The sequence below is a fragment of the Salvia miltiorrhiza genome, chromosome 7, assembly GCF_028751815.1.
Source record: "Salvia miltiorrhiza cultivar Shanhuang (shh) chromosome 7, IMPLAD_Smil_shh, whole genome shotgun sequence".
NCBI classification, from domain to species: Eukaryota; Viridiplantae; Streptophyta; class Magnoliopsida; order Lamiales; family Lamiaceae; genus Salvia; species Salvia miltiorrhiza.
In genome coordinates this window covers 56602211-56615519 of record NC_080393.1, presented here as the reverse complement: position 1 = coordinate 56615519, position 13309 = coordinate 56602211, and the positions used below count along the sequence as shown (strand labels likewise).

The 13309-nt window shown below is 40.8% G+C and overlaps 1 protein-coding gene and 1 pseudogene across 1 annotated transcript; one reads left to right on the top strand and one right to left on the bottom strand.

The window, feature by feature from the left end:
* The window catches only part of LOC130994792 (putative late blight resistance protein homolog R1A-10), a 41814-nt pseudogene that overhangs the window by 12067 nt on the left and 16438 nt on the right, over nucleotides 1–13309 (bottom strand).
* Nucleotides 8029–10252, top strand: LOC130994895 (uncharacterized). The gene is made up of 2 exons (XM_057920016.1): nucleotides 8029–8613; nucleotides 9000–10252. Exon 2 carries the CDS (start codon nucleotides 9000–9002, stop codon nucleotides 10125–10127), a length of 1128 nt encoding a protein of 375 aa, XP_057775999.1. The 5' UTR covers nucleotides 8029–8613; the 3' UTR covers nucleotides 10128–10252.

The window sequence follows — 13309 nt, the reverse complement described above, 5'->3', positions numbered from 1 at the left end:
AGATACAACACACAACAACACCTAGAAATACTGCATTCTGCCAATCCTACACACACACCCTCTGCAAACACTTGTGTTCAGTTCTTGATCCTATTAAGTTCGCCGGAGCTCGCCGGATTGTGGTGCTACATCCGCCGAGACGTAGTCGTTTTACCTTTGGGGAAGATACGCCAAACCAAAGAGCACTACCGGGGCGATAATCTTCTTGCGGGAAGAGATTCATCTCGACTCGACTTTGTTTATACGTATAATTTATTTATACAGTGTATTTCAGTTGTATCAAATTATTTGAGTTGTAATTTCTCAAATTATTTACTTTGTAATATTTTCAATTATTTTGAGTCGTAATTTCTCAAAATAAATATTTTGTAATATCTCGATCGTGTACCCGGTTCTAACAATCGCAAGAAGATTATTTCTCTGCCGTTGATACACGTTCGAGAAATGGCTCACACCGACGTCAATATGGATGGCTCCACCACCTCTGCAACCATCGGTTCAACCACGTCGTCAATATTTTCCTCGTTTGCATCAACGGGGGCTTCATCGTCAACATCTAGAACTATTGGTCTTGCCGAGAAACCATCAACGTTCTCAGGCAAGAACTTCAAATATTGGCAAGAGAAGATGCTATTCTACCTCACAACCGTGGGGTTTGCCGGATTCTTAATGGAGGATAAACCTCCAACCCCGAGTGAAGGGGAAGGGGAGACAAGCAAAGAAATTCGTGCCGGATATTTGAACTGGTGCCGCGGCGACTACTTGTGCCGTAACACCGTTCTCATGTCTCTGGACGAACGGCTCTACCGTGTTTTCAAGGTTCATGAAACCGCGAAACAATTGTGGGAGGCCCTTGATCTAAAGTATCAAGTGGACAAGGCAAATACTACCAAGTATATTGTCGCCAAATGGTTGGAATATAAAATGGTCGACTCCCGGCCATTGATGGACCAAGTGGAAGAGTTCCAAAATCTTTCACATGAGGTTCAAGCCGAAGGGATGCCCTTGGCGGATGCATTGCTCGTTGCAATCATCATAGAGAAATTACCTCCTAGTTGGAGGAAATTTCAAAACCTTTTGAAGCATGAGCGCTCGGAGATGTCCGTGCCGATATTAATATCCAAGCTTCAAATGGAGGATCACGTGAGAAGTCGTGATCAAAAGGGAAAAACTCCAATGGAGGCAAAGGCCAATCTCACCGAGAAAGGCGGTCCCTTCAACAAACGTGGTCACCCTAACCCTAATAATAAGGGTAAAGGGAAGCAAGGCGGACATCAACCATCAAAGTTTGATGGTGTATGTTATAATTGTGACAAACAAGGTCACATGGCTAAGGATTGCCGCAAGCCAAAGCGGAAGAAGGCAAAGAGCAACGTGAACAACGTCGAGAAGGACTTCGACGATTGGAACCACGATGACTTTGCTGCCATGATCTCCGAGGTGAATCATGTGGATAATCCTAACGCTTGGTTCGTGGACACCGGCGCTACCGTCCATATATGCATAAATCGTGAGTTGTTCCACAACTACAAGGAAGTGGAAAATAAAACGATAATGGAGGCTAGCGAGCGGACATCCCAAGTCCTTGGCATGGGAAATGTGATTCTTCAACTCACGTCGGGCGTGGAGATCACATTGAAAGACGTATTACACGTTCCAACTGTCCGAAAGAATTTAATTTCGGGCTTTAGGCTTACGAATAAGGATTTTGAATTGTTTTTCAAATCTGACTATGTTGTAATACGCAAGTGGGGAAAGTTCCTAGGGAAAGGCTATGCCTCCGAAGGACTTTTCAAACTTGGTGTAAGAGCTTGTAAGCCTGCCAAGGCTAAGATCAATAAAGATGCATCAACCTCTTCTGCTTACTTGATTGAGTGTTCAGATTTATGGCATTGTAGACTTGGACATGTTAATCTAAATGCTATAAAGAGATTAGTAAAAATGAATTTACTAAAAGTTGATGAATACAACTCACAAGTAAAATGTGAAGTTTGTGTTGAAGCCAAAATGGCTAAGTTACCGTTTAAATCGGTAGAAAGGAGCACTCAACCATTGGAACTTATTCACACTGATGTTTGTGATTTAAAGTTCGTGCAAACTAGAGGTGGCAAGAAGTACTTTATCACCTTTATAGACGATTGCACAAAGTATTGTTACCTTTACTTATTGAAAAGTAAAGATGAGGCTATTGAAGCTTTTATAAACTTCAAAAATGAAGCCGAGAATCAACTTGGATGTCGAATTAAGATGGTTCGAAGTGATAGAGGTGGAGAGTATGTAGCTCCGTTTGCTGAATTATGCAACGAAAGTGGTATAATCCATCAAACGACAGCTCCTTATTCACCACAATCTAACGGCGTTGCTGAACGCAAGAATCGAACTCTTAAGGAGATGATGAATGCCTTGTTGATTAGTTCAGGATTACCCCAGAACATGTGGGGGGAAGCTGTTTTAACGGCCAACTATATCTTGAACAAGATTCCACTCAAAGGGAAAGATGTAACTCCCTATGAGCTATGGAAAGGAAGGAAACCTTCGTATAAATACCTCAAAGTGTGGGGGTGTTTAGCCAAGGTAGAAGTGCCTTTACCAAAGCAAGTTACAATAGGACCTAAAACGGTGGATTGTATCTTCATTGGTCATGCACTTAATAGCAGTGCCTATCGTTTTATAGTGCACAGATCGGAGATACCTGATATACATGTTGGGACAACGATAGAATCAAGGAATGCTATATTCTTTGAAAATATCTATCCTAACAAGGATAAAGGTACATCGAACTCTAATGATGGAGTTGATGGTGATGCTACAGGTTCTAAACCTATGGAAGTAGCAAGTAATTCTACTCAAGTAGATGATGCCACGGGTTCTAATCATGTACCACCTAATAGGAAAAGACCAAGGTCTAAACCTATGGATGTAGAACCGAGACGTGGGGAACGAGTTAGAAAAGCTAATGTCTATGGACCGGATTATGTTGTCTTGATGCTAGATGGCGAACCGGTGACGATTAAAGAAGCTATGTCTGGCTCAGATGCAGCTCTCTGGAAAGAAGCCATCGATATTGAGATTGATTCCATTATGAAGAATCATACTTGGGTGCTAGTAGATCTACCACCTGGTGCTAAAGCTTTAGGATGCAAATGGATCCTAAAGAAGAAGTACAAATCTGATGGTACTATAGATAAGTACAAAGCCCGACTTGTCGTTCAAGGTTTCAGACAGAAAGAAGGGTACGATTTCTTCGATACCTATTCACCTGTGACCAGACTAACATCTATTCGGATGCTTCTCGCTATTGCTGCCTTGCACAATCTCGAGATTCACCAAATGGATGTGAAAACTGCGTTCTTGTATGGCGAGTTGGAAGATGAAATATATATGAAGCAACCTGAAGGGTTTGTAGTACCTGGGCAAGAGCACAAAGTATGCAAACTTCAAAGGTCTTTATATGGGTTGAAGCAAGCACCGCTTCAATGGCATTTAAAATTTGACAGTGTAATGTTGTCAAATGGATTCAGAATCAATGAGTGCGATAAATGTGTCTACATTAAGAATTCTAATAACGGATATGTTATTGTTTGTCTTTATGTAGATGACATGCTCATCATGGGAAGTAATTCCCGAGTGATTCAAGAAACCAAAGGCATGCTAAGTAAAAATTTTAGCATGAAAGATATGGGCTTAGCTGATGTTATCCTTGGAATTAAAATTCTAAGAAGACCTGATGGTATTACTATAACACAATCTCACTACGTTGAGAAAGTGTTAAAGAAATTCAACGCTTTTGACAAGCCAATAGCTAAGACACCATGGGAACCTAGTGTGCATTTGAGTGTACACAAGGGAGAACCTGTTGACGCGACAGAATATGCGAAGATTATTGGGAGCTTGTTGTATCTAACAAATTGCACTCGTCCCGATATAGCATGCTCGGTCAACAAGTTGGGCAGCTTTACAGCTAACCCTAGTAATGAACATTGGAAAGCTCTTGAAAGGGTTTTGAGATATTTGAAATATACTCAAAACTATGCGATTCATTATACTAGGGAACCCTCTGTACTTGAAGGGTACTGTGATGCAAATTGGATATCTGATGCCAAAGACTCGTTTTCAACGAGCGGTTATGTATTCACTGTGGGGGGTGGTGCTGTGTCTTGGAAATCCAAGAAGCAAACATGTATTGCTAGATCGACCATGGAATCAGAATTCATAGCTTTGGATAAAGCTGGTGAAGAAGCCGAGTGGCTTAAAAATTTCCTCGAGGATATTCCATGTTGGTCGAAACCTGTGTCGTCCGTAATAATTCATTGTGATAGTCAAGCTGCTATCGGACGAGCACAAAACCATTTGTATAACGGTAAGTCGAGACATATTCGTCGACGTCATAATACCGTGAGACATTTGATCGCTAGTGGAGTTATCTCAATTGATTATATAAGATCAATTGATAACATAGCAGATCCTTTGACAAAAAGTATCCATCGAGATCAGATGTATAAACTGTTAGGGGGAATGGGTTTGAAGTCCACAAATTAAGGATAATCATAGTGGCAACCCAACCATGATGACTGGAGGATCCCAAGAACTTGGTTCAATGGGACAACTAAGCTATGAAAATCCGTGTGTTGAACACTCGAATTGCCTATTCCTTGTAGAACAGTGAGTGTTCGGAAACCTGCACGTGGTGAGGTTAAGTCTTTGACTTTTAATGACTCTAGAACTCCTCGAAGAGGACAAGTATAGCAGGATACTTGAGTTAAGAGTCACCTATGTAAGTGTGAAGTGGGGCCGCTTCGATTGAAACACTTATGAATCCAAAGAGGTGTTCCAAGGCCAGTAATGGACACAAACGTGAGAACGAATAAGGATTGAAGCAATATTGTGTCAATATTGTTGACTCAGTATACACCGAGGAGGACTAGTTCAAGGAACACAATCCACTAGGCCGCCGGTATACTCGATAATATTGACTATGGCAGGTTCAAAGCCACAAGCTACCTTTCCAAATGCAATGTTGTATCTTAAGAGGACTGAGCTAAGTGTTTGCATACTTTCGCATACTGTTTTCTCACTCATGTGGGGGATTGTTGGAAATATGGTTTTAATGCCATATCTGGAAATTATTATTTAATTAAATATTTATTATTTAATTAAAATAATGATTGGATGTTAATCTACATCTCGAGTAGATCAACGTGATATACTTGAAGTCTCAAAACCGATTTCCGATGAGTGAGATATTGTATGTCAAAGTTTGGATGTTGAAGAGGGAAAATAACATTTATGCTATGTTATCCCACATTGGAAAACATAGAGATGTTTTTCATGTATAAGAATAGCAAAGCACATGGAGTTAATAAATTGACTTGTGGGCTTGCTAGTGGGCTTGATCTAAGTACTAGCCTCGCGCGCACACACACGCGCGCCGCCGACGACGATCGATCGATCGGACGGACGGACGGACGGACGACGACGTCGCCGCCGCCGCCGGACGGGCGGGTCGGGTCGGGTCGGGTACGGGCCGCGGCCAAGGACTTGGATCTTGGCAATTGGTGCTTTGGGGTGGTGTTTGGGGCCCAAACTAACTGAATTAATTCCCAAGCCCACAGCAACAGTCACAGCAGCAGAACAAATCAGCAGCAGCAGCAGAAGCTGGAAGCAGAAGCACGCCAGTACGACTTCTGCATGGCAACTTCAGCACGCCAGTACGACTTCTGCGCCCACCGGCCACATCTTCAACCTTCCAGCCGTAGGAGTGGAATTCAATGTACTGTATTCATACTTACCACAAGTCTATAAATAGGCTTGTGGAGAGCATGCAGATACAACACACAACAACACCTAGAAATACTGCATTCTGCCAATCCTACACACACACCCTCTGCAAACACTTGTGTTCAGTTCTTGATCCTATTAAGTTCGCCGGAGCTCGCCGGATTGTGGTGCTACATCCGCCGAGACGTAGTCGTTTTACCTTTGGGGAAGATACGCCAAACCGAAGAGCACTACCGGGGCGATAATCTTCTTGCGGGAAGAGATTCATCTCGACTCGACTTTGTTTATACGTATAATTTATTTATACAGTGTATTTCAGTTGTATCAAATTATTTGAGTTGTAATTTCTCAAATTATTTACTTTGTAATATTTTCAATTATTTTGAGTCGTAATTTCTCAAAATAAATATTTTGTAATATCTCGATCGTGTACCCGGTTCTAACAAATAGAAGGCTGAGTCTTTAAAAAAAATGGAGTCTTGGGCTGCCACGATGGAACCATTTCAAACCTTCTCGAATCACCGATTCCTGGAACAGAAAATAGTTTGAGATCTATTAGTTTGTGATGTTAAGATTGGAAGTTTGTTAGAATAAGATTTTGAATTGGGAAATACAGAAGAGGGAAGAAAGAAGGAGGAGAGGGGATTAGCAGTAGCAGCCGCAGCCGCAGCCGAAAGCCTCCGCAGCGGAGGCATGGCTGGCGGCAGCGGTGGCTACTGACAGCAGAGAGAGAGGGAGGTTGAGCGAGAGAGGGAGATTAAACAAGGGAGATAGGGAGTGAAATAGAGAGAGACGGACAGAACGAGATGGAGGGAGAGAGGGGAGAGCAGGGCGGCGGCGACCACCGGCGCTGCATGCGCCGTCGCAGCTCGCAGCGGCCGCCGCGGCCTGACCAGAAGAGAGAGAGAGAGATCGAGAGAGGGATTTCGAGGGAGAGAGACAGGGGCTTACCTGAGTCAGAGGAGGCCGCGGTGCGACGGGGACGACGGCGGTGGCGGCAGGCTTCGCCGGAGAGATGAATTCCGGAGGGGAAGAAGGGAGGTAGAAACCCTAGGAATTAGATTCTATAATTTGGGGATTTAGACATAGGGAAGTGGGAAGAGAAAAGAAGGAGAGAGAAGAGTTAGAGCCGGCCTCGCCGCACCGGAGGCGGCGAGAACCGGCGATGAGAGACGACTCAGAGAGAGAGAGAGGGAGAAATTGAGCGTGCCTGCGTTTGAGGAAAAGAAGAGGAGAGAGATTAGTTTAAAAGAAAATTCTAGATTTTAATATAACTTTAATATATTAAAATACAAAATGGGTAATTGGGCTTAATTTAGTATTTGGACCTACTAATTTCTCATGGGCCTATTTATTTCCTAATAGCTCAAGTATAATAGATTGTTGTTGGGCTTTGAGTTAGTTAGCCTAATATTAGGGCATGTTGATAGCCCTAGATAAAGCAAAATAGATAAATAATCATGTTTTATCAAAGCGTTTGATAGTAATATTGATTAACAAGATGACCCGCATTAAGGGAAAGACCCGCTCTTATATCTCTGTTCCACTGAGAAATTTAATATCTCCCTCCCGGTATTATTTATCTAAGTTTTATTTATCACCCTTATCTCAATTTTATATCAAACATGTGTTTGATATTAAATTAGTGTGAGTAGAGTTATGATTAACGCCAGAGTTATGATTACCGCAATTTAAGTCTATGTTGGTATTTATTGATAAGTTTGCCAAATAGCAGTTAGCCTTCTTTCCATAAATTCCTATAGGAATATCACCTTAAAACCAACATAAGTATTCTTTAAGTTAAATCTATATTATTTTCTCGTTATTTATTTAGTTAGTTAATCTCTACTGAAGGTCATATACAAGAGAAGGTGAAGCCATAGTTCAGAATCACCTACATCATCGGACCACGATCAGGTAGGCTTTCTTATATAAAAATCAAAGTTTAGATTATGCCGCAGTTAAATAAAATCTTGTGAATTATTATCATTGCCTATCAATTTTAAGATTTATGTATAATACCTATATGACATCAGTAGTTAATCGAATTCGGATCCTGCTCTATCTAGATGTCAGATCAGACGAATTTTTGTACAAGTAAATGACTAGTGGGTGCAGACTTTTACTAAAATATATGTACGTCATGAGAAAAGGCATGATAATTTCAGCTTTAGTATGCATGTATATAGCTTTGGCTCGTGCCCACTGAGTATTTTATACTCAGCCCTGTATGTATTTATAAACGTGCAGGTTGAGCAGAGATGGTGTTGAGATGGTGTCGAGCGGCCTTTTGTTTCGTTTGAATGTATATAGCGAGACGCATGTCTTGAACATGCCTCTCAACACAAATTATATAATTGTTGTTGTGTTTATACAAGTTTTTGTAAATTCTTCTTGTTCTAATGCAATGCAACCTAATTAGAGGTGTTCTACTAGTTAAAAGTATTTGCTTCTCATGTTAATTTGTTTGATTGAGTCAAAAGAATTTGAAAAACTTTGTGATTGAATTCTATAGTAAATGACATATTTAAATAAATAAATAAAAATAATAAATATAGGGTAATGCAATTAACTTAAAATAGAATTAATTCATATAAATTTCAGAATTAATTCATCTAAATCAGTGTTAATTAAAAGAGTATTTGTCTAATCTTATTTTAAAGAGCTTATCAGCTCTTGGAGCTGAAATCCGCGTTCTACACAGTTCACCGGGATTAGAAAAGCTGAAACGCTTCGTTCGAAACCCGCCTTCCGCAAGCCACAGCCTCCGTCGGTGCGTCGCTGCGTCGCTGCTGCGTTTCGGATCCCCATTCCGACATTCTTAGTAGAGAATCGGTAAGCACTCTCCCTCATATTTTCCCCTTTTGATATGCAGATGGCTAGGTTAGAGCTGAAATTCCATATGCATATATGTTTCATAAGGAAAGGTTTTTTATTTGAAATTTAAGTTAGAGCTTAAATTTCGTATGCATATATGTTTCATAAGAAAAGGTTTTTTATTTGAAATTTAGGTTAGAGATTAATATAACTGATATTGATATGCATATGGCTGTCTTATTCTCAGCATTTAAGTTTTGGGCTTATAAAGCAGTTGTATACAAATTAGTGAATTGGTTAGTCGATGGATTAGTAATTTAGTAGAGTGATGATTCTGTTCTGTTCCAAAACAAAAAATTTGTAGATAAGACATGTTTATGACAATATCTGTATTCAATAAGCAGATGATACACATTAGAAGTCGGGCTTATTATTTCCGGAGGTGTAAAAAGGAGAGGCCAACAAACATAGACTCCCTCCCCACAGACCTATTGTTTGAAATCCTCCTCCGTCTCCCGGCCGATCATCTCTACGAGACTGCGATGCACGTCTGCCAGCGGTGGTACCACATGATCCATTCTCATGCCTTCATCAACTCGCAGATGCACGGTTCTACCTATGGACTCCTCCTATCACCCATAAAGGCTAAAGCTCTGCCACTTTATGTAACAGCCGACGCAGACGGCGGAATCCACACATCTGAGCTAAATCACATCCCCAGATTGGGAGTTCTTGCTACCTGCAACGGTTTAGTTCTGGAGTTGGATGACAAACGCTACCCTCGTCTTGCGAATCCTGCAACGAAGCAGTCATTCCTCCTCCCACCGTATCCTAAAGGGTGTATGTATTACCAGTTCTACTGTGGTTTAGCATGCTCTGCAGCTTCCTTAGCGTATAAAGTGATTGCACCATCCCCTGTTTACCACTCGGCACCACTCCGACAAATTGACCACGGTCTTGTCGTGCTCACTGTTGGAGTCGATGAATCCTGGAGGAACGTCGAGGTTCACCACCTCCCCGACCATGTCAGGCGATTTTTCTTCGACAAGGCTCCCTTGACTAGTGAAGGTTTCTTGCATTGGGGAAGGGGGAGATACTGCGCGACGATGGATGTGGAGATGAAGGTCATTACACTGAGTGAAGCCCCTTATCAGTACCATGAAAGCAACTATTATTATCTGTCGACTGGGAGGTGTGTGTCGCTCCTGGTTGCGTGTGGGGATCTGTCGTGGGAGGTTTGGGAGATGAAGGCAGAGACAGGCGAGTGGAGGAAGGCGCTGCCCAACGTCGACTTGAGAGCTGAGAAATGCAGGATTCAACAGTTAGCTCCTGAAGATGGTGCAGTTCCTGAGCCACTTGGTTGGGTTAAATATCCACATGTTTTGGCCTTCGCCTTTTATGGGAAGCAATGCCGGCATTGCATTTCCTACAATCTTGATACGCATCAACTCGACTCCATAGAGCTACCGCAAAACTATACTAAACGTTATGCGGCTTTTCCGCATAAGAATAGTCTGATGTGGTTACGTTAAAAGAGTATTAGAATCGGTATTGTTTATGATCACTTTGTATGGACAGATTATGACCTCACAATTGCTATTCCATTGCAAATCAGCGTGTATTCTGTTTGAGAGTAGTTTGAATGGAATTATATATGTAATACTAAGGCAAAATCAATTTGAGTTGAGCTATATATATATATATATACTAGAAATTTCACACCGGTAGGACGCGGTGTTTCTATAATTGCTCCGTGAAATATAGGATTAATAATGATGCTAGTCCAATCATTTCCAAGTGTAGCCATACTATACTATGACTTGTAAGAGAATTTCTATAAGTCACTAACTCATAAAAATTGCAGCAATCCACAAGTACATTTTATATACAAACTACTTAAATATTTTTAAGACATTATGCATCATATATACACAGTGCATTCAATCGGAAGCTACATTGAGGCATATACACACAAAAGACAACCTCAAAATGTTAATAAAATATCATCGACATGGTGTAATAGACCAAAAGTCAGATAGAATTGTACAAGTACATTTGAAGAAGATTTGATTTTTTGGAGTAGAATTTCAAAAGAGAGAAACCATAGAAAGTAGAAAGGGAGAAAAAGAAAGCTGATCTCTCATTGGCTATGAGGAGAAAGAGGTGAGATAAATCAATAGTTTCAAAAATCAGCCTCCAAATAACAGAAAATTACAAAAATGCCACCACATCACTATTCTTTCTACAGTACTATTCCTCTTCCCACTTCTCTCTTATTAAGATTGTTAAATATATAACTCAATCATGAAGTAATATACAAAGAATGTGATAAAATATGAAATGATCTATGATCTTGTGTGTGAGTTTGGTTTTAGTGCAAGGTATGGTGATTTAAGTGCCAAATAGCAATGGCAATCATGAAGTGATATACTATAATAAAGCAAAGACTGTTTGGGGTCTGCAGCAATTGGTCACTAAAGTGATGAAAGCAGTTATAGCATATCACTCCCTCCGTCCCGCGAAATATGAGTCGTTTTCAGTGCCAACTGGTTTAGGATGATGAGAAGTGGTCTAAATGCTCTGCTGCTCTGAAAGAAAAGATTTGAGTGAAACGACCTTCATTTGAAAACCTATGAACTGCCACCAAGATTACATGATCTTCTGAAGCCTTTGGACGGGAAAGAGGAATTGGGAGTAGTGGTGGCAAGGGTTGACGACAAATTATTTCATTGATTTTTTTAATTTAAATTTATTAATTAATTTAATATAAGGTTATTATGGTAATTTGATTACTTAATGTAGATTTTAATTTGAACTATCAAACAATTAATTCATAGTATCTTTGTTTTAATCTTGGTCTACCAAACACTAAAATACACCAAATAAAAAATAAAAAATCTTGGTTTAAACTCTAAGCTAGTAGTGCAACTGTTTCGCAAACAAAAAATCTCTCAAATACACCAAATAAAAGCCAACATGACTCATAAAAAGTTGAGAATCATCCTTGAAAACGGTTCAAACAATCCATGACTATGATAAACATTCTACACCAAATATTCTAATCTTAACTTAACCATTCCAGGCTATTCTTAGAGCATCAACAACCGTGCACCCAGTCCAGCAATGGTATTGCTCCCGCCCGAACTCAATAGATTTTAATTTCATTTTCTCTTTACTTTTATTCTTTTTTCAATTTAAATTAAACAACTTCAATTTTAACAACATAAAATTCATTCAATTAAAAATCAAAACATTACAAATAAAAAAAACACAACAAACATTTAAAACATCCAATTTTCGAAAAGAAAAATTGGCCGAATTCGACCGTTGAGAAGGCAACGGTCATTTGACCGTTTAATTTTTTTTTAATTACGAAAATGGGGCGCGTGTAGCACACCCATCCCCTTCGCTCCACCTTCGCAGCAGGAGCGTTCCATCGCTCCACCTCCATTGCACCCGGGTGCGGCATCGGTTGCGGGTGCGATAGATCGGGATCGATCCCGGCTTTGCACCCGCCGATGTTGATGCTCTTATGCGTCTTGTGATTGTGAATCCTACAACGAAGCAGTCATTCCTCCCCCACGATTGCCTACAGGCGTATGCTATGGCCTGCTCCTGTATGGTTTTGCATACTCTGCATCTTCCTTGGCGTATAAAGCGATTGCACCGTACACTGTTTGCCAATCGCCACCACGCCTGCAAACTGACTACGGTCTTTACGTGCTCACTGTTGGAATCGATGAATTGTGGAGGCACGTCGAGGTTCACCACCTCCCCGACCATGTCAGGTCATTTTTGGGGGCTTCACTCAGTGTAATGATCTCCGCCTCCACATCCATCATCCCGCAGTATCTCCACGTTCCCCAATGCATGAAACCTTCACTACTCTTTAAAATAAGCTTAGCCAAACACCCAAGACAGTCATATGCATATCAATACTTCTTTATATTAATCTCTTACCTAACTTTCAAAGACAATATATTTTGTTATGAAACATATATGCATAGGGAATTTGAGGTGTAACCTAATTTTGAAAGAGAGGCATCTGCATATGAAAGAAGGGAAAATATGAGGGAGAGTGCTTACCGATTCTCTACTAAGATTGTCGGAATGGGGATCCGAATCGCTGCAGCAGCGGCGCAGATGCAGCTTCTTGCGGAAGACTGGTTTCGTACGAAGCATTTCAGCTTTTCTATTTCCGGTGAAGTGTGTAGAATGCCGCGGCGGAGTAAACTTAAATAAATACAGCAGTTTCCCGCCCAAACCGAAATAAACACAAAACCCAACAATGGCCCATTCTATTCTAATTAAAGCCCTATTCTCCATCATTCACGGCGCCACACACTCTGCCCATTTGCTAGAAACTCACCGGAAAATGGCGCCCCCTATACTTAAAACTCGTTTTTTTCCGGAATCGGCCAGCCGCGAGCCGCCGCCGCCTCTCCGCCGCTGCAGCGATGGAAGCTTGCTTAGTGAAGACGAACAAGGAAATTCGAATACATTGGTATGCGAACCCTTCTTTATATTTTTTCTTCAATTTGCCCATTTGAAACAAATGCAGATGAAGATCTGAAAGTTATTGCTTCTTCTTTGCTTGTGTTTTTAAGTTTTGATCTGTGGATTGTAACCGTCTTCATTTCTCCAATTGAGATATCTAACATTAATTTTCTGTATCTACTTTTACCAATCGCATTTTTTACATATTAGCCACATT

Coding starts and splice junctions, on each gene's coding strand:
- LOC130994895 (XM_057920016.1), top strand. CDS start 9,000: ATGATACACATTAGAAGTCGGGCTTATTATTTCCGGAGGTGTAAAAAG.